This window comes from Marmota flaviventris, chromosome 5 (assembly GCF_047511675.1).
Source record: "Marmota flaviventris isolate mMarFla1 chromosome 5, mMarFla1.hap1, whole genome shotgun sequence".
NCBI classification, from domain to species: domain Eukaryota; kingdom Metazoa; phylum Chordata; class Mammalia; order Rodentia; family Sciuridae; genus Marmota; species Marmota flaviventris.
Window position 1 is genome coordinate 30,868,960 of NC_092502.1, and position 22,041 is coordinate 30,891,000.

Sequence of the window (22,041 nt, forward strand, 5' to 3'; positions counted from 1 at the left end):
TCAGGACTTCCTTCTCTTCTCCCCAACTCCTAACAGTTGGGGTGTCCCTGAACACCATGTACACCAAGCTGAGCTCCTGATCCCTTCAGCAAAACCCTCCCAGCACAATCTCCTCACCTCCAGGGATGGTAACTCCATCCTTTGGCCAAAATCATGGCATCTTCCTTGACTCATCCCCTCACGCTCTCCATTCAGTCTGTCAGGAAATCCTCTCCATGCGTCTTCACCACCCACCCAGAACCTAACCACTTCCTTCAGCACTGATCCAAAACCCAACCACTTCCACCCCATTCACTGCTACCTCTGGCTGTGGGCCACCATTCTCTCTCCCCTGCATTGCTGCAAACAGCCTCTGGCTTCTACTCTTGCTGCCCCTCATAGTGATCATTTAAAATGCTAGCCAGGTTGTATCCTGTCAGGATCTGACAAGGGCTCCCCCATCACAGAGATAAGATAAAGTCCCAAGAGTGGCCAGCAGGGCCTCCCCCACAGGCCATCAACCCCAGTGCCTCTCTACAGCTACTTCCCATTCTTCTCCAGGCCCATTGGCTCCCCTTGCTGCTCCTTAAACATGCCAGGCACCCTCCTGCCCTCGGGTCTTCCCTTTGCCTGGTACATATTTTCCCCAGCAATCGGCCCTCCCAAGACCTACACTTCCTTCAAGGCTTGGCTCAGAGGTCATCTCAGGATGACATTTTCCCTGAACATCCTGTGGAGTATTCCAATCTGCCCCTCCCCAGCACAAATGGTCCCCCCTCTCTTAAACACTAGAGCCTCTCTTCTTCTATGATTCATATTGACTTCCAAGTGATTCGTTATGTTTATGTATCTCATCTGGCACTCTCCTTAGAAGGGAAACTCCATTAAGATGGGGATTTTTGCCATTTTCACTGATGTATCCCAGGTACCTAGAACAGTGGTTGGCAGAGGGCAGGCACTTGGTATCTGAGGAATGATGAGTGACTAAGGATGTCAGCTGGGAATCACTGTAGCAGTCCAAAGATGATAGTAAGAGGGATTAGGGTTGTGGAGTTGGAAAGAGATCAGTGGATGGATTCCAGAGTAGGAAACAATGGGCTGATAGTCTCACCTACTTGGGAGGCTAAAGTAGGAGGATAATTTGGGCCTGGGAGTTTGAGACCAGCCTGGGCAACCTAGTGAGACCAGGTCTCAAAAATAAATAAATAAAACTTAAAAACAAGCAAAAGAAACAATGGATGCATGAACAGATTGGGGGATGGAGAGCATATCCAGGGTGGGTCCTCCTTTTCCAGTTCACACAACTGGATGGGGGTGACATCCTTCACTGAGACCAGGAACCATGGAAGAGGAGCCAGGCTTAGGGAAGAAGATCGTAAGTGTGTTTGTGCACGTGTTGGAGGAAATGGAATCATTCAAGAAGAAATGTTAAGTGGGCATCTCAGAAAGGGAGACTGGGATTCAGAGGCACAGTCGGGGCTGGAGATACACATTCGGGACTCTTCTGCAGAGGGTAGCCACAGCATGGATAAGATTATTAAAGAGGACAGAAGAGAAGAACCAGCAGAGAAGTGAATTGAGGAGCTAGATCCCACCCTTGAGCCTTGAGGAAACTTCACACATAAGACTGGGGCCAGGAAAGTGGGTGGAATATGACATTTTGGAAGCCACATGAAGCAACTGCTTCAATAACCTTTCAGTCAGTCTGGGATGTAACTCAGTGGTAGAGCAGAGCATGGGTTCCATACCTAGCACCAAAAGAAATCAAAGAAGGAGAAGGAGGAGCCATCAGTCAGCAGCAGGGATTCGGCCTAGAGGCCGAGTAAAATGAGCAGGAGACAATGGCTTGGTTCATTGGTGTGGAGGCGGGTCGGGTCTTTGGAGACATTGTGAGAAGGAATGGGTTGAATCCAACTCAGAGAGTCACAATTAAGTGGAGGATGAGGAGTTCAAGACAGTGAGAGTGGATGCCTCTTGGAAGCAATCTAGTCTCCAGGCAAAGATGGGGTAGTCATAGAAGGGGATTGGGACCAAAAGGTGCTTTTTTTTATGAATGGGATTAGAGCGCATTTCAAAGTTGTTGGGAAGGATCTGGCCTGAGAGAGTGAGCTGACTGCAACAGACAGGGAGCGGAGAGGGGAAGGGAGGGACCCAGGGAAGGCATTGCAGGAAGCTGGCCTTCACTGGAGGTGAGTCAGTCCCTTGGAATGAACTCATGCATGTGGAGAAGCAGGTGAGCACAGGCACAGGTGCCGTGTACGTCTGGCCTTGGGAAGGTGATGGTGACTCTCCCAAAGCTTCTGTTTTCTTTGTAAAATAAGAAGCAAGGTCTGGCTGAAAAAGGAAGGGTCGATGGGATGTCCGAGCTGCCAACGCCCTGCTCTGCTCCCCAGTGTAGTTAGGAAAACCACAACCTCCCCGAACCTGTGTTGCCATTCTTGAGGATTAGTGTATCAGTTTTCCCAGCCAAAAATCCTGGTCATCTCTCCTTCCTCCATAACCTCCCTTAACCTCCCATTCAGTCACCCAGCAAGTCCCAACTGACCTCTCTGACTAGTGCCTCCTGACTCTCACCTGTCCGTCACCACCATCATCCACACAGGGACACCTGCAGGGACCTATGAGCCCCCCTCATTGCTCCTCCATGCAGAACCCATCAGTGACATCCTGCTGCCCTTAGGATCAAGCCCTCTCCTGCCTGTCACTTGAAAACAGCCCCCCCACCCCACCCCACCTCATCCTCCACCCCCCACCCCCCACCCCCACCCCCGCTCTGCTGGACTGTGTACCCAGGCCCCTCCTCCACTGCATTCTGCTCCATTTCTCTTGCTCCTCAAAATCCCAGGGATCTTGGGGTGTTCCATCTCTGCAGCACTCCTCCCTCCACCGCCTCACCCTGTTAACTCACTTCTCTCACCTCCTGGACTCAGCCCATCCCTCTTCCTGAGTCGGCCATCCTGGGGCAGCTCCTTGTTGAGTGCTTGGAACTCCCTGTGCTTCCCCCGGCATGGTTTTCCTAAGTGTCCGTCTGTTGAATAAACATTCCATGAGTCAAAGGTCTCGACCCTTGTACTCACTACTGGGTCCCATTCTTTACCTCCGGCAGCTCCCTGCTCACATGGGCCATCCATAATTACTCATTGATCAACTGACCGCATGTTGTATGTGGCCTCATTATGCAGTGAGGTTTGAGGTCTCACAGGAACAGAGAAGTCACTGGTTGGGCCAGTACTGGAGCCCACTTTCCAGAATGTGTGCCATCACTAACCAACTACAGCCATCCCTCAATATCTCTCTCTCTCTCTCTCTCTCTCTCTCACACACACACACACACACACACTCACACACACACCAACCCCTCCCCCACCAATGTTTCTAGACTTGTCCCCTTCAATGTCCTCATGCACATCTAACCCCAGGGCTGGACCACAGGCCTCCCCCTCCCCCACTCTGCTCACACTCACAGATCCATGTGACCTTACCTCTCCCCAAAGTGTTTTCCCTCAATAGAAATGAGCGAACCCATAGTGAGCCCCAAAACTTATTTTTCAAGCAGGAACAAGGTCAATTCTTACTCAGTTGCTAGAACCCAACATGAATGAGCACCAACCAGCTTCCTCGAATGAATGCATGAACCAATACATATGGCAAGTGTCATTACCACCCACATGACCATCCCGACCCCTCCAAGGACAAAAATGCCTCTTCTTCTCTGCCACTTGGCCTTGGGACTGACACTTGATTGTAAAGCTATTACAGACAATAGCTGTGACACCGTTAAAACCTTGGCAAGAGGTGATGGTACCAGTAGTTGTGCTGAGAACAGGCAAAGGGACCTTCTCTGCCTTCAGTGCTGATGGTGGCTCCTCTGCTTGTGTTTTGCAGGTCCTCCAGTAAGTGTCCTGGCTTTGTGCTCATCTCCTGAAAGATAAGACATTTATTCGGTTTTCTCTCTATAGCACACCCATGAAAATAATTTTTGTTTAAAAAGATGTATCCTTTAAAAAAAATGAGTGCTGGAGTTGTGGCCCAGAGATAGAGAGCACTTGTCTCACATGCATAAGGCACCAGATTTGATCCTCAGCACCACATAAAAATAAATAAAGATATTCTGTCCATATAAAGCTAAAAAAAATATTAAGAAAAAAATTGTGTTGGAGGTGTAACTCAGTGCTAAGATTTCCTAGCATGTGCAAGGCCCTGGGTTTGACCTCCAGCACTAGAGGAAAAAAAAAAAAGAGGAAAAGAAAAATATCCATCTAAGACAGGGGCCATATTCTTTATTTACCTGGCAGAAAAATGCAAGGCAAGCCTAGAAGCTGTGGGTGTGACTTGCCTGCTGAAACATCCTGTGACTGGCACGAGCCTGGCGGCTCCTTATCAAATCTTTGGCTCAACCTAGTGCACAGAAATGCAAGTACCAGGCCCGTATTTGTGCAATGGTCTGCAGCCGCTGATATTTTTAAATGTTTTTTTTATCAGATGAGCATTGGCAAAGGAGGCTGTAGAGTCAAGCAGTGTCTCCAGGAATGAATTGGGCTTCGTCACGAGGTCCAGGATTCGTTTTCCTTCTTGACCAGAATGTCTCCCTCCCTGGCTTAGACAGCTGGGACCTCATGAGCCTAAGTGACTGATGAGGGTGTTGAGATGGCAGCAGAAAAGTGCCACTGTGGTTAAGAAGGGTGTGAGGAGAAGCACTGAGCCGCCCCACAATTTCCCTCAGTTCAGTCGGCCAGGGGCAGTTTGGAAGCAGGATTGTCCGTGGCCTTGGAAATCTCACATTCTCCAGGCCCGGAGATGCTTCTGTCTTTGATTCCTCTTGGCAGTTTTTCAGAACCTGATAAATTCTGATGAGTCCATTAAGAAGCACATTGACAGTCCACTTGAACCAAAATGAACCTTCCAAAGGAATTCTTTTCTGCTGAGCCCTTTTGGGGTTTGACTGCCTTTTATCCCAATTCATTTCCCCCATCAGCACCCTTCCGGATCTGGGCTTCTCCAGGCATGTAGCTCCACTTTGAGCCAAAAAAGCAAGCCAACAAAAATGCATAGATGTATTGGCCACAAGGGAGGTTTCCTTGTTGGGGATGTTCCTGGTGGTCCCCCGGAGACTGGGGTGAGCTCGCTGAAATGCAAAATACAGAGGATGGTTGAGCGATTGTTTTTTGACTTGGTTGTTGAAATACTAGATGTATTAAACAAATGCAGAAATGTTCGAGCGACAACTTGCAATCAGGGCTGACCTTTGCTGGGGGACAGAGAAGTAGCCAGTAGCCATAAATGTCCCTGTTCCTCCAGTTCACCCCATCCCAGTGGAACCGGGGAGGAAATGAGTATTTCCACAAGTCCAATTTAAGGAATATTTTCAGTTCCTGGTTCAGTCATGGTAGATGTGACAGTGCCCTCCTGAACCTCGTGTCCCCATATGGTCTTCATCATATGCCCCAGATGACGTGGGAGGGACACACCTGAGTGCACACCCTGGTGGCTCCAATGGAGGCTCACGCCCCTTCCAGCTGCCCGGCTGGCAGGAAAAGGGTCCTCTGTCCCCCAGACTATCGGAGCCCTAGGGTTCTCCCCCTTAAAACAGCGAGCTACCACCAACAGCAGCCGCTGCTGCAAACCATGCGGAACGTGGGGGGGGGATGCTGGGCCCTGAGTCCTAAGTGTTGCCAGATGGTTTTCTGCCGAAAGTCTGATTATTAATGACATATTAATTACCACAGGGGCAATCAGGACGAGATGGCTACCCGGTAATTTGTCATTTATTTTTTGCTCTCTCTGCCCTTTCCTCTTAAGCCGATATATCCTTTCCCTGAGACTTGATTGAATTCTCTCCTCTCCTATCTTCCTTCTCTGCTCTAAGTAGCTGTGATCTTTCCATGGAGGGGACTAGCACAAGGTCTGCACAGACTCAGGCCACACAGATTTTCAGGTTGCCCTGGAGACAAGCAAAGAGGCTTCCCATGGATGATCCAGAAGCATTGAGTGCACCCAACACTGTACCCTCCAGGACAGAGTGCCAGCCCTGAGCAGGGAGTGCAGCCTGTGGCTGGGACATGCCTTTTCCAAAGGGTCTGACTGCCAGTCTCTTCCCAGTGGGCAGGGGGTCCCTGTCCCAGCCCCCCATGGCATGTCACCACTCAGGAACAGGGCTTCAGTTGATCCAGTCTGGCTTTTTTGGTATCGTTACCTCTCAGATCTTCCACATTTCAGCTAAAAGTTACCTTACACTTGGAGTAGACGCCCCCAGCCCAGGCCTCGGGGGCACCACATCAGAATTAAGAGAGGATGTGACCCTGACACTGTCAAGTCCTGCAGAGGTTAAGGACTGTGACAATCACATCCAGAAGACCTGATGCATCAGAGCAGGAGTGGGGCCAGCGGAAGAGTTACTTAGTATCACCATCATATGGAGAGACAGACATTCCGTGCCTTCGGGACAGGAAGACGCAGGATGGGAAATGTTGGTTGATTCAGAAGTCGTTCTAATGACCAAATCCATCCAGGGTCAGGATGGGCTAGTGACAGAAGTAGGTGGTCCCCAGTTCTGCAGATGCTTTCCCAGTAGGCCAGGGAAAGCAGTACTGCCTCCAGCATCAGGGAGACCTGGACTTGGATTCCATCTCTACTGGCTCTTGGCTGGGTGACCTCAGGAAAGATACTCACTCTCTCTGAGCTTCCATTTCCTGCTCTGTGAATAGGGTAATGAAAGCCTCCTGTGCTGTGTAAGACTTGGGAGTAAATGAGACTGAGGAGATGACAGCTATGCATAAAGCACAAAGTAGGTCACAAACTCAGTCCTCCAGGTCTGGGTAGAAACTTTGGGGACATTTATCTTATGCCCAGAGCAACCCCGTGCTAGGTCCAGAGTAGCCTGGGGTCTCCCAGTTGATCAAGGCAGCTCCCCCAGCAGCAGTCAACTTGGCATCTCAGACAAGGAAACCCCCAGCTCTGCGTGAAGAAAGAATGAAGTGTGAAAGGGAGCCATGATCCGCTTCATCCCCCGGGAGCATCCTGGGGTCAGGGTCCTACCCACCTCCCAGCCACCTTCCTGATTAGGAAACAGTCAGGTCCCCATTCCTGCACATGGCAGCCAGAGTCTTAGGGAGTCACAGGCTTTTGCTAAAATATTTCAGCTTCCCACTGGGAGATTATCAGCATTCCCAGCTAGGTGCTAACAGAGCTACTCCCGGAGACCTGGTTAACTGCCCCTCCAGGGTTTCTCTTTACAGATGCTGCTCAACTTACAATGGGCTTACATCCTGGTACCCCATCCTAAATTGAAATTTTCTCAGATCAAAATTGCACTTAATGGAGCCCATCTATAATCCCAGCAATTTGGGAAACTGAGGAAAGAGGATCACAAATTTAAGGCCAAACTCAGCAACTTAGTGAGACCCTGTCGAGAAAAAAAAAAAAAAAAAAAGTCTGGGAGCGGTGGTAGAGCATCTCTAGGTTTAATCTCCAGGACCCAAAAACAAAAAAGGAGAAGGAAGAAAATTTTTAAAGAGAATGCCTATATGAACCTAGCCTACAAAACGTCCTAGCTTAGCAGCACTGTGAGGTCTAAGCTGTCCCCACCCCCAGGATCTTGGGGCTGATGGAGCCACAGCTCACTGCCCTCCCCTGCCCAGAACTTGTCCCCAGTTCTGCAGATGCTCTCCCAGCACCCTTGTCCCTCTGCATATCCACACATCCAAAGGGGAGGGCTGGGAGGTTGGTGACTTTCCCTCCTGCCCCGTGTTTGCTTCCTCTGGGCGAAGGGTGACTGGGATCCCTTTTCCTTGGCTGATGATGGTGACATTTTTTCCAAAGTAAGGCATCTGTCCCCTCTAGAGGCTTCTCCTCTCCCTGCCTTCCTCCTTTGACCAGGTCAGGTTAGGGGGTGGCTGTGGCTCTGTGAGTGACAGGCAGGCAGGAGGCTGGTGTGGAGTTAAGCAGCCAGGGTTTGAATCTAGTTTTGCCACTCATCAGCGTGGAACTGCAGGCAAGCCACCAAGCCATCCTGAGTCCCCGGCTCCTTTCTTATAAATGGAGGATGATAAAGGTCCCTTTCTTAGGGAGCCAGGGTTTGGGTAAAATGAGGTCACAAGTACCCAGAATGCCACAGGTCACAGCAAACCAAGGTTGCCAGTACCTGAGGACACTACAAGATTGTTGGGAATTAAACAGGAAGTTTATTCTGTGACAGATGTTGGCTCCAAGCCTGTCCCAGAGAAGGGACTCTGTGAATGCTGGCATCTGGGAATGTAGGGATGGGGATATATGGAACCCAAGTGTCCCTCTGGCTTGAAGCTGGGAGCTTCCTGGAAAGGAAAAGGGTGAGGACCCAGGGAGCCTTCCTCACTTCCTGTTCCCAGGCAGCTCTGAGCCTTGGTCCTGAAAGCAGCTCCTTCTAATCACTGAGAAGTCCCAATCAGGCTGGGCCCAGTGAGGGATAAAGGGACCCTGTCAAAATCTCCAGGACATTGGTGTCAAACCTCAGTTGACCCTTTCCAGAGGCCACCCTGGCCAACTGTCATACAGACGCCCATCTCCACACAGATTTGGGCATCTTCCCTGGCTGGGCTGGGCCCACTCCTGGTTCAGGATATTAGTGAGCAAGCATCAGGAGCAAGCTTACCAAGCTGCATGCCTCCAAACGCCCTCATGGGCATCTCTTTTGTGAGACCCATGGGGTAGGATGACACCCTGCTTGGCTTCCCTGCAAGAGGGAAAGCAGGCCCATGCAAGGAAGGGAAGGACTTCTGTGGGCACAGGGGACCCACGTGTTTTGAACTGAAGACTGATCTCTTAGCTGTGGAGCACAAGAGAGCTTGGCCTGCTCTTGGCTTGAAACGTATTTACAGATGGCTCCATGCAGCCATCCCAGGTTGGGGAGGCTGCCTGGTGCCAAGTAGTCTTGGCCACTTATGAGACCCCTCATTTATACAGAGGATCACCATGGGCTTCAAGTTGGTCAGGCGCACATCCAGTTCTTAGCTCAGTGGTGTGGACTCGGACAGGTCCTTGACCTCTCAGAACCCTGGGGAGGTCACACCTGTGGAATTAAAGGATTAAATAAGTTCCCTACAAAGCCCATGTCCAGTCCAATGTGTGGCAGCCCCTCCCTACGTATCACTATCTTCCTCATCACTGAATAAAACTCAACAGAAGGAAAGACAGGCTTGAGAAATCATCCCAGCTGAGCACAGTGACTCATGCCCGTAATTCCAAGAATTCTGGAGGCTAAAGCAAGAGGATTGCAAATTCAAGACCAGCCTCAGTAACTCAGGGAGACCCTGTCTCAAAATAAAAAGGTCTGGGGATGTAGCTCAATAGTAGAGCATCCCTGGGTTCAATTCCCAGTATTGAGAGAGAGAGAGAAATCATCCTAATCTTACATATTGTATGCATGTATTAAAATACATCTCAATTTAATCAATCAAAGATCTTTTTATTCATTGTGCTGGGGATGAAACCCAGGGCTTCACACATGCTACGCAAGCGCTCTACCACTGAGCTACAACCTCAATTCAAAATAAGATTAAAAAAGGAATAACGAAAAGCAGGGGGAGGAAAAAATGATGATATAAAATCATTCTAATTGACTGAACATACATTTGGGGCATTTGGAAAGAAAAATGGTTTTGAGAGTGATCAGTTTGATAAAAATCTTTTTTTTTTTTTTTACTGTTGGTTTTTGGTTGAGAAGTTTGTTGTTGTTGGGTTTTTTAGTATTTGGTTTGGTTTTTGTTTCTTTTTGCATCTTAGTAAAAAACTTTAAGACCATCCTCAAGGAGGACATTTGTTCTCTTTTGCCAGAACCTTGTTAATTTCTAGGGGGAAATAAGATCAAGAACAGAGTAAAGCAAAGGGCCGTGGCAGAGACCATGTCGCCTGCATTTTCTGCATTCACCCTTCCTGGCCCCTCAGCTGAAACCAGGTCCACATGTGCAGAAATACAAGTGGCCAAGGGACATGGGGCATAGGGGCCACCCACATCTGTGGGCCAGGTTGTAGATTCAAGGTGGTCAGAGCTGACAAGGACCCTGGGGTCACCTTGTCATGCCCTCCCTGAAGAGGCTGGCCTGACCTTTCTATTTCTGAGGGTTAATTAACAGCACTCTTCTGGTTGTAATAGTGCATGTCTATTGCAGAACATTTGGAAAAATAGAGAAAAGCACACACAAAAAAAAGACTAAAGTAATCTCTAGTCCTACTATCCACAGATAAGTCTTCTCAATATTTTACTGGTTGCTCTTCTAGGACTTTTTATATGCCAGCTTGTTTTAATATTTGTTATCATAAAAATGGGATCACAAGAAACACACTTTCTTATAAACTATCTTTTTCACTTAATATATCATGAGACATTTCCACATCATTAAAAATCCTCATAGAATATAATAACTACATAGTATTTAATCATATGTATAATTTATTTAACCAGTCTCCAAGTTATACTATTTATATTGACAATTTTTCATCCTTAGAGTCAACATCCTGGAAATAAAAGTAGACTTATTTCCATGATTATCTTTATAGAATAAATGTCTAGAAGTCGAATTGCTGTACCAAAGGGTTTGCACATGTTTAAGGCTTTTGATGTGTATTGCCAAATTGCCCTCCAGGAGGCTGCACTAATTTACATTCCCACCAACAGCGTATGAAAATGCCATTTCCCCAAACTCTGGCCAACTGTGGGTATTATTTAATTTATTTCAATATGATAAGTTTAAAAAATATATGCGTGTATGTATGGATCTTGTTTTAATTTGAGGTACATTTGCACTAGAAGTATAGTCTTAGAGATCAAACTAGTTTTGATAAAGTTTGTGTAGTCCTAACTGCCACCTGGTGGTATATCATGGAATTGCAGGTATAGAGTTTAAAGAGGAAATCACCAGCCTTCCAGATCTTTCAGCTCCCAATTGATCCAGGAACAGCAGACTTCATGGAATCAGCATCATAAGGGGAATTCTCAGGGTAGATCATTGTGAATCAAAAATGAGACCTTCAGAGGAACACTGGCCACAGCACTCTCTCCACAGTGTAATTGGGGCAATAATCAGCATTTATGTTGATCAAGTGATTTTGCCATCTCATAAATAGGAGGCTTGATTCTGTTCAACAAGTCTGGTTGATGTCAAGCCCAGTGTAGGACACTGGGGTAGAACAATAGTGGGTCAGATCTAGTGGCAGCCTTTGTAGAGCTGTGTGGGATAGAGAGGAAAGAATGACTAGAGGCACAAGTTGATCTTCCTAAATCTCATTTATAACAACCTGTCTAAGCTGCAACTTCTGACTAAGGTAAAAAAGATTTGTCTGTCTCCACTTAGACTTTGCACAGAAAACATTAGATTTTCTCATCATCTCCATTTCCTGCCTTGAAATCTTGCTGCTTCTTCTAATATTTTTTATTTTCTTGACTCTTAATGTTGATCTTTCATGACTTTCTGGTCTGATTGGCAACTTCAGAAGGTAATGCAAACAGTTCTTGAATATAGTTGAATGTGCTAAGAAGAGAAAAAAATCTGGGATGTGATGAGCATGCTGGCTGGGTAGATAAACAGGTATCGTTTGGGTTAAATAATTAAGAAGCTCTTGGAGACGATGACATTTGAATTGAGACTTAAAATGATGAAAAAGACTCAGAGATCTTAGGGAAGATGTGTTCTCAACAGAGGAAAAAGCAAGTGTGCGGGTCAGGAAGTTGGAGCAAGCTTCATGTGTCCAGGCACACTTGAGGCCAGTGAGTCCAGAGAAGGTGAAGACAAGATGGTCTCTGGGGGCCACACAGAGTAGAACCTTGAGGGTCACGGTGAGAGGTTGACCAAGTTAGTGAGGGGCAGGAGCACAGAGGAACTTGGCCCTAGAGACAGCTGTCAAGGGTCCGAGATCACCTCATCCTAATGCTTTCTTCAGGAACCCAAAAGAAGACTGTCACCTCTCATTCCCTGAAGCTCTCCCAATGTGCCAGGGAAGCAAGTGCAAGTATTGAGTGCTTACTGGATACACACTCATATGCTTTCCCACCCTGAGAGGCCAGTGGTATCTGCCCAGCTTGACAAATGACGAGTCCCGAGCACACAGGGTACAGGACTTATCTGAGACACACAGCCCACCTGCATGCCAAAGCCTATTAGTGCCCACACTACAGGATCCCACTCCATGACACCAACCATCCAGCCTCTCTGTGAGATCAGGAATATATACTGGCAAAAGAGTCACTCTCCTCTCCCCACTAGAGAAACAGATATTCAGAGTGAATGCTCAATTTCTCCTGCTCATCCTTGTCTTTATCCAACCCTGGAGCTCTCTTCTTGTACACTGCATTTGGTAACCCCTATTATCAAAATTTGGGGTATGCTTTACACATACCCCAAAAAAGTCTAGTAAAGTCCATTTTTCCATTTCACCTTCTCTCCTATTTCTCATTCATCCATCTGTCTTAGCCATTATTAGAAATCAGAAAGAAGATCATCCCCTTGTGATAAAATGTCCAATTGTGTTTCGCTGGCCGGGATCCTGGCCCTGTCAAGTTGCAGCTGAATGGAGCCAAAGCATGCCAGGGGACTGCCACCAGGCACCAGTATGAGCACAACTCTATCCCTACCTTTCTGGGCTTCTGTGTCTACATTTGCAAAATGTGATATTTGGCCTGGATGAAAACATTAAGAATCAGATCTGTGCAGCACTTCACAGGTCTATATTCCATCCTATATCTGTCTATTTTCCATTACTATAATGAAATACCTGAGGCAGACTAACTTTATAAGGCAAAGGGGTTATTTAGATCACAGAACTGGAGGTTCAAAGTCTAAGATTAGGTGTGGTGGGAGAAGGGGGGGGGGAATTTGTTTGGCCTTTGGTGAGGGCCTAACAGCAGATAGCAGCATCACAATGGCAGGAACTCATGTGAAAGGAAGAAATCCCATCTCAAAACAGGAAGCCAAAGGCTGGAGGAGTGAGTCTATGGTAGAATTCGAGCCTAGCAAGTACAAGCTCTGGGTTCAATCCCCCATGCCACAAAAAAAAAAAAAAATCAGGAAGCAGAGACAGGTCTCTTCCTGAGACACACCCCAGTGACTTAAGGACTTTCCATTAGGCCACACTTCTTAAAGGTTCACATGGCCAAATTGTAGACCAAACTTCCAACATATAAGCCTTTGGGGGACAAATTAAATTCTCATACAGAGAACCTTATAGTGCATTGAGCAGGGCGATAACACACACTTTGGGCTTTGGGGCCCAAGGAGGAAAGAGGAATTCTTCCTGGCACTAGAGAACACCTCACGGAAGAGGGACATTTGAGGTGTGTCTTGAGGGATGAGTAGGAGTTTGGTGGGAAGACGAGGTGGGAGGCATTCCATGCTGTACCAGCACTGGCACTAAGAACAGAGTACATAGGCACAATGTGTTCCCACACTCCCCAGGGACAGCAAAAGGAGAGAGGGTGATGCTGAGTCACCCAAATGACATGCTCCCCATGCCCACCCAGCAGAGTCCAGAAGCCATGGAAGCCCCTAAATGACATGGACAGAGTTGTGCAGGTCGAGCATCCCTGATCCAAACATCTGAAATACTTCAAAAGCTGAAAACATCTGAGCACCCACATGATGCCACCTGACCTCACAGGATGGGTCGCAGTCAAAAGGCAGATGCACTGAAAATATTGTATAAAATTGCCATCAAACCAGGCTCAGTGGTGCTCGCCTGTAATCCCAGCGGCTCAGGAGGCGGAGATAGGAGGATCATAAGTTCAAAGCCAGCCTCAGCAAAAAGCGAGTCATTAAGCAACTCAGTGAGACCCTGTCTCTAAATAAAATACAAAATAGGGCTGGTGATGTGGCTCAGTAGTGAGTGCCCCTGAGTTCAATCCTCAGTATCCCCCCCAAACAAATTACTATCAGGCTGGGCACAGTGGTGCATGCCTGTAAAGCCAGCGGCAGCTCTGGAGGCTGAAGCAAGAGGATCTCAAGTTCAAAGCCAGCCTCAGCAATTTAGCAAGGCCCAAAGCAACTCAGCGAGACCCTGTCTCAAAATAAAAAATAAAAAGGGCTGGGGATGTGGTTAAGCATCCCTGGGTTCAATCCCTGGTACCAAAAAAAAAAAAAAAAAAAAAAAATTGCCATCAGTCTCTGCATAAACTATATATAAAATGTAAATGAATTTTGTGTGTAGACGTGGTCCCATCCCCAGAATACCTCATTGTATATATGGAGATGTTCTAAAACCTGAGGAACAGACCCAAAACCTGGAACCCTCTGGTCCTGAGCATTTCAGATACACGATGCTCAACCTGTACATTGAAAGGTCCTCCCCAGCTACAGGACAGTCATAGGAGAAGGGGGTCCCAGGGGGAGGGGGTTGCAGTAATTCACTTGATGAGGTTCAAGAACTGAAAAACAGAGTTGGTGGGCAGCCTCAGAATCCTCATGCCAGCATCTCCCAGGCTGACACTGTCCACAGGATCCATCTGGATAAACTCACCAGAGCCAAGGGATCTGGGGCTGCATGTCGTCTCCGGCATCAGTCATGGCAGTACCGACAGGCAAAGCCCAGGGGACAGCGTGAGCTCGGGGCTGAAATGCGGTCTGTGAGACAGGGCCCCGGCCTGGGACCAATTTTGAAATGAATAACTCAGTTGGACTGTTTGGAATTAATCAAGTGAACAAAAAAGGACCACAGAGCCCCACACACCCATATGCTTTCTTGCACTCTCGTAGTTCAAAAACAGCTTTGATTGTAAAAATGTAATTAGTTAAATGATTCATCTGTAATACCCCAAATTCATCTGTTTTTTTTAGATTTCAACATCTTCCAGTTCATTTTTATCTGACCCCTGCAGGGCCACTCGCCAGCCCCCCAGATTCTGGGCAGAGCAAGAACAGGATGAAAGCAGACCTCCTGAGTCCCCGAAAATGGCCCCCAGATTGGAACCCAAGGAGACAAAGCTGGGCTGGCAGGAAAGGGCCACCATGTCATCCTTTCTCCCCAGGGTTCAGCACAGGGCAGGAACACCTTAAGTCTAGCCACTTGTCTTGGCCTAGCACTGTGTCCCCAGTTTCCCCATGAATATCACATAAGTGGCAGCTAAGAGATAGGAGTGGCTATGCCCAATCAGAGAGGCCTGTCCTTAGGTTCCAGGGACCTCATTTGCCCTCTCAAATGTTTTGCATCTCCTTGGCAGCAGCCTGGGGTCCTCCTGTACCCATCCAGCTCTGGGAGATCACTGAGCAGGGGCAGCACTGTGGGAGGCCAGGCAGAGGTGAAGATAGGTCCTGCGCTTTGCTGGTTGATCTGTGATGACATCTTTGCAGAATGGTACCTTCCAGGTTGGTGGCTGGCAGCCACCTTTTCCCACTTACCCAGGCAGCAAAGCACCCCCACAGCACCCTGAGTCTATTGCCCTTTGGAAAAACAAGCTCACAGACCTGCACAAGATCCCAGAGCCCAAGGAAACAGACTTAAAAGAAAGCAGTTATGGGGGTATGAAGCCGCTTCACCCAACTTCTGAAATCAGGCACCGGCCCCATGCCCAGCCCATGCAGTGGAGAGAAAATGAGCTTTGGGTTCTCACAGACCATGTGATCTCAGGTGTATCCTCTGAGCCTCCGCTTCATCAGACATTAGGAGAGCCAGATGGATGCCATGAGAGCCACAGAGCTGGGCGCACAGACTGGGTTCAGTGCATGATCACTCCTACTTCCATGATGGTCACAGATGCAAGTAAGGTAACCCTTGTGGCTAAAGGAGCCCACTTAGGCCAGCATTCTCAGTATCCGGGCTGACCTCCCAGACTGACCGCAGGGCAGGAGTCAACCCCCAGCCAGCCTTCATCAAGTCAAGAGCGCCCTCTAGTGCTCACAGGCAGGCACCTGTGCTGCTGGGATGTGGGACTTTCATTCATAGAATTGGTCCCTTGACAGTTGGTTCATTCAACAATATTTATCCCCTTCCCACTGTGTTCGAGGCACTTTGGCATTTGAGACATAGTGATGAGAAACACATCCAGGGGTCCTTACCCCCTTAGCGCCTATGGTTTAGTATCAAAACTCACACGAATTCCAGCCTCACATGGACTGTGGCCAGGACCCAAAGGTACAGATTGCTGCAAGCACCTATAACCTGAGGTCTGTTCTGGTGGAGTGACAGGCGCTGCCCCCAAAAAAGAAAGGTGGGAGATGAGGTCAAAAGGCCGAGTAGGTTCTGATAAATGGAGAACTGCAGGGGGGACCTCCAGATAGAGGGTTGTACCCCAGTTGGACCAGGCTGATGAGGGGGACAAATGACTGGAGCATCCAGCCTTGCAGAGGAGTCATCTGCTCCCTGTCCACCTGGGGCTCTATTCCAAAGAGGTGGAGAGAGAGGAATTGACAGCTTAAAACTCCTCCCCCGGAGTTGGAGCCTCATCTTCCGCGTCCTGTGGACATTCTGGCCATAACTGAGTCAGGGTTGCAAGGTGGAGGGTCTAACCTGGGAAGTGCTGGGCTCCAACAAAAACTTTACACACCCATCAGAATTCCCAGGAAGCAGTGAGCTCCCCACTACTGGAGGTGTGCAACTCAGGACTACACACACCCCTGTCTGGAAGAGAGTCTGAGGAGAAGGTGACCCTGACAGGTCATCTCCATACCAAGGGTGGGTCATTTCACCAATGGTGCCTCTTTTTGGCCTACACCCAAACTCAATGGACAGGATGGCACAAGCCCAGATTAGAGGACTGGGGAAAGGACACTTCAGTATTCATGGAGGTCCCTCAGCCAGGCCTTCGATGGGCACTGGAGCCTCAGAGATAGAGTCACCATGGTTAGTTACCGTGGGAAGGAAGACAGAGCAATGAGTCGGTAACTGTGGTGGGGTACAGAGGGGAGTGGGGTCCTCTGGGTGGAGGGTCCTCCTGCAGCTCCTCTCTTACCAGCATCTTCTTGGCTTTCCAACCTCCTTCCCTTATGGCAGTACCCCTGACCTTCACCACTGGAAGTAAGTGCTTAGGATGCAATTTTCCTTGGATGGCAGACCAAGGGGTGCGACTTGGCCCTACTGGCAGAGGGTCAGGATGTGCCAGGTGCTACTGAAGCCAGAGGAGAGATGGGAAGATGGGGCATTTGGTCGGGGGTCCCAGACCAACCTGTCCATGCCTGGTTCTCAGCCTTCTTGTCTATAAAATAGGGATGATAATGGCATCTGACTGAATTACCAGGGTTGGTAATGTCCAGAGAAGAAGGCAAGAGTGTTGTCACTCTATGTCTACTTTATCTCCCAGATCCACTCCCCTCGAACTGGCCAAACAAACAAGTTGCTCCTTCAGCCCAGCTTCTTCGGGCACCCAGGGTGCCAAGATTCAGAGGAGCCATTCCATCTGTAACTTGGAGCCTCTTTTCAGAGAAGGACACGGACTCCAGAGAGGTTGGGCATCTCAGTCTGAGGCCTACAGGGTGGGAACAGTTATCATGACATCCTTTAACCCTTTCCTGTGCAAAAGAACTGGTATGCAGGGCAGGAGGCAGGGACACTAGTGGAGGCTGCTGTGGGGGAAACCGAGTCCTGGGAGAAGGGCGGAAGGACTGGAGAGATGGCTCAGAGCTCGAGTTATAGGTTCACAAGCTCACTGTTGCTTTATAGGGTCCCAACAGGTAGGAAAACTGGTGAGGTTGGCTGGATGTGGGAGAGCATAAACAGTGGGGCTTGGGTGAACTGGGGGCATCTGTCCCACTTAAATGAGATGCTGTGCTTCACCCTATGCAGGACAATCCCACATAGTGTTTCAAGAAAATCTGTAAATTCAAAGTTTACAAAAATTTTTTGGATTCATAAGGATTTTAACCAATTATTTGCCCATGGGTAACAATTGCCCAGCTTCTGTTGTCTGTAGAAACAACGGAAGATCCACCCTGCGGCCCAATAGATGGCTGTCAAAGAGACTGGAGATGGGCACACAGCTCAGTGGTAGAGCACTTGCTCAGTATGCATCAGGCCCTGGGTTCAATCCCCAGCACTGCCAAAAAAAAGGAATCTGGGAATCAAGTGCAAGCAGACTGGGGAGAAAGGAAGCAGGTGACTCCATCAGACCAAGGACAGAGCAAGAGCTTGGCCTGGGTGTGGTCCAGCAGCCACAGGGATCCCTGCTGTGTACAGGGTGAGCTAAAGGACCCTTAACTTCAGACTGCTGTGAGCTGTCTCCATAGCCCTGTCCCAAGGTGTCCATCATGAAGTTCGAGCCATGCTTTGACCATCCCCCTTCTGGTATGCCCCATGCTGCTAGAGCCCCACCCCATCCAAGACCAGCGCCCAAATATGCTGGCAGTGGGGGCCCTGGCCTGTCTGCTATTTACAGTGCCTTATACCAGACCAGCACCACGGGCCTGAGCCACTGACCCAAGGCCAGAAGCAGTCCAGGCAGACATAGCTGACTCCCAATGCCATCCTCCATCCTCCTGGTAGAAGTCAAGGCCCTCCATTCCCCTCCACCCCAACTAGAAGCAATTTTTCCTGATACCTGACAGGGTAATCATGTTTCTCCCCACCAATGAATGTGTAATTTAAGCAGGTATTTGGGATCAGTTCAAAGGCTTAGCACTGTAAACACCACCTCTCCCAGCCGTGATGTGTAACGTGGACATAGGTGTAATTGCTTCCAGCACACACAGGCTGTTCACTGAGCATGCCCAGCCCCAAAATAGAAGCCAGCTGGTTCCATGGCCTCATAGCATCACATGGGCAAAAGGAACCTGGGAGATTTTCTAGGCCAAAGGTGACAACCTCAGAAGTCCCTACATAGCTGGCAGATCACCTCCCCAGGGCAACCAGCCAGGTGTGAGGTGGTAGGGAGAAGTAGAGCCTGTGGCCCTGGGTAGTATCCAGCTAAGAAAGCAGTTGGCACAGAAGGTATTGCCAGGCAGGAGTGTGGGCCAGGAGCTGTGAGATCTCCCCTTTTTTCAAATATATTCCAAACTCTGGATGTTGATGTGAAATGTCACCTTGTTTAAATGTTGCAACTGATTCAGATGTTTGGAGGCTTGGGGGTTTGGGGAAGATGTTTGTTTGAGGCATTTTTATTTTGCTTTGTTTTTAACTGCATGGACCAAACCTGGCTCCAGGAAAGACAATGCCCAAGCCCAATCCTTCACCCTCCAGCTGAGGAGTGGACAAGGACCCAGCATAGGCAGGGCCATAAAACAAGTAAGGCAGGTCCCCACCTTGGTGCAGGCTCCTAGGCCCCCATTCAGCAAAACTCCTACAGCTTGCCAGGCATGGTGGCACACATCTGTAAATCCCAGCAGCTTGGGAGCCTGAGGCAGGAGAATCTCAAGTTCAAAGCCAGCCTCAGCAATTTATTGAGGTCTTAAGCAACTCAGTGAGACCCTGGCTCTAAAACAAAATACATATTTAAAAAGAGATGGGAATGTGGTTCAGTGGTAAGTGCCTCTGGGTCTATCCCAGGTACCAAAAATATCTAAAGCTTGCAATGAGCTGGGGTCTAATAGGTGACTACAAGCCCACTCTACAAAGCACCCCAGATCCCAGGATCTCTAGGGAGAATACTACACCATGAGCAGCAGCTGGGCTGGCCCTAAGCATAGAAGACCCTTTCTTTCCTTGCCCTGTGTCAGGGAATTCAAGATTGGGAAATTGCTAAGCCCTGGACAGCCTTGCTGCAGCTCACATGTTTGCAAGCAGCCTGGCCTAAGAAATCAGAACCATATGGCGCTGACCTGCCTGGAGGAGGCTGCCCACCCACACCTCAACTGCTGGCCAGCCCTAAGGAAGCCTAGGAGGAGGCTCAGGGAGCGTTCACACAGGAATGCACCCTTTTCAGGCTAGGACCTCGGGCTCCACCGGCCTTGTAATTTGATGAATTGTCAACATCTGTGGCATAATTACTAGGCCCTGGACTGATAATCCTGGTAAGCCCCTCATCCAGGGGCCCCTTCCCTGTGCATTTTGAGGTCTCCATTCCCCTGATGGGAGCTGTCAGCATTAATTACAACCAGAGAATTAGACAGTCACCCAACTCTGGCATGTTGGAGCATTTACTCCTGTTTGCAACTAAACACAGCCAGTTTGTTGATTCAGTTCAGTTCTAGAGGTGTTCCAACTGGTATCAGGGAAGACTGAGCCACAACCAGAGGGACTGAGTCTTAGCCTGGAATGTGGTCTTTACTGCCTTCATCTCTGCCTTGACGGAACTAGTGGGGAATAACAGGGCCTGCCTGGGCCTTTCCCCAGCAGGGAGTGAACAGATCAGCATAGCTTTCATTGGCTGATGATAGGTATTGCAAAGTCCCAAGGATGGAGACACAGACACCATGTCCCAAAATTGTTTTACCTCAAGCCAGGCATAGTGGTACTCGCCTATAATCCCAGCTACTCGGGAGATGAGCGCACAGCTCAGTGGTAGAGCACGGGAGGCTGAGGTAGGAGGATCCCAAGTTCAAGTTCAAGCTCAAGATCAGACTGCACAATTAGTAAGACTCTATCTCAAAATACAGTAAAAAGGGCTGGGCATGTAGAGCATGTAGAACACCAAGCCCTGGTTCCATCCCCAGTTCTGCGATTAATCCATCAATAGAAAGAAATCTCTCCTCTGAGGTCATACTTGTTCATATCAAAAGACAGCTCTGTGGAACCCTGCTTACAAAAAGCCTCAATAGGGTGAAGGACAGTGGGAACAAACCCCCAAGATAACAGGTGTCAACAGGTAGAGCAGCCTGGCATCCCCCTGCTGGCCACACAAAGGTCAGTTCCAGCACTGGCCCAGCCAGACCAATGCAGACCCCAGTTCCATGTCTGCTTGCCCACGGGGCTGCCTGTCTTGTCTGGTAGATGAGGAAACAGGGGATAATGACTTGGGTCTCAACTTGAACTTGTCCTGGCCTCCAATTTTACAAATGAGATAACTGAGGCTCTGGCACACGTGGGTCCCTCAGTGAGACAAGGGGCTGAGCCAGTGCTGGAGGCTTTGTCTCTTCTCCTTCATGTGCAGCTCAGAGTTTTGTTGCTTCTTGCACACCCAGAAGCATCCAGGAGGCCAGCTGCTCTCCTCAGGGAAAGAGTGAGTTAAAGCAGACCCGAGGCTGGTAAGCAGCTGTGGGGTTTCACAGTGGGCAGGGGGCGTTGAAAACCTCTGGTGGATTCCACGGCTTTGATCAGGCAGGGAGGAGGCAGGCAGAGATGGAGAGCCTACAGCCACGGTGGTGTGGCAGCTGGAAGAAGAAGCTGAGGCTCAGAGAAGGGATTTGAACTGAGGTCCAGCAAGGCCCAAGCCCCTGCCTGCACTATGTGAGTTGCTGGTACTCCTGCCCCCACCCCAGCTACTTTTCTTGCTATTGTTGGAGATGTGAGGAGAGTAGCAAATCAACAGGTCAGCATCATACTCACTGAGGCAGGGAAGGGCTACCTTGATAAGAGAGATAGCCCCTCTCCCACCAGGGAGGCAGGTATCTGCCCAGTCTGGGGAGTCTACCCTTCCTGAACAGCCCCTGTTCTGCTCAGAACTGGCTGGTTATTGGTTTGGACTCTCAGTCTGAACCCTGCCCTGCTCCTTGGTCCAACTTGACACCCCCACCCCCTATTCAATTTTGGTTCCTTGAGGTGTGTGTCCCTCTCTCAAGAGCACTAAAGCCAGGTTCAACCCTTTTTCCAGCCCATAGAAACATCTAGTTTACAGATCGTTCACAGACACTCATATGACAGTTTCTTTGCCTTGACTCTGCCAGACCTTGAAATGGGGGCCATAGAGCAAGCCACTCCAAGGCTCAGGGAGAAAATTCATTTAGAGGCCTGGGGACAGTCTTCTTACTCAGATGTCATCACAGATGAATCCATGGCCACCTCCACAGACCAAGGCCAGAGCTGTTGGTCTGCTCCATCCCAAAGACCAGGTTCTGGCACTTTCTTTTCTGTCAGTATTTATGAGTGAAGTTCGTGTGTTTGTTGCGGAAATACACGAACCATCAGCTCCTGGCTTGGGATCCAGTGGAACTGGAATTGACTTTCCTCTAACTCCACAATAGGCATTTCCAGTAGCTCTGTTTATACCACACCTCTGTCTTTATTGGGAAGCTATCTGTT

At 49.0% G+C, this 22,041-nt stretch overlaps 1 protein-coding gene across 1 annotated transcript in view; it reads left to right on the forward strand.

The window, feature by feature from the left end:
* Col23a1 (collagen type XXIII alpha 1 chain) overlaps nucleotides 1–22,041 on the forward strand; it is a 353,361-nt gene that overhangs the window by 299,238 nt on the left and 32,082 nt on the right. The window contains exons 4-5 of the mRNA XM_027949642.2: nucleotides 3,865–3,872; nucleotides 5,706–5,732. Of these exons, the coding sequence (XP_027805443.1) occupies nucleotides 3,865–3,872; nucleotides 5,706–5,732 (35 nt within the window). The remainder of the gene's footprint in view (nucleotides 1–3,864; nucleotides 3,873–5,705; nucleotides 5,733–22,041) is intronic.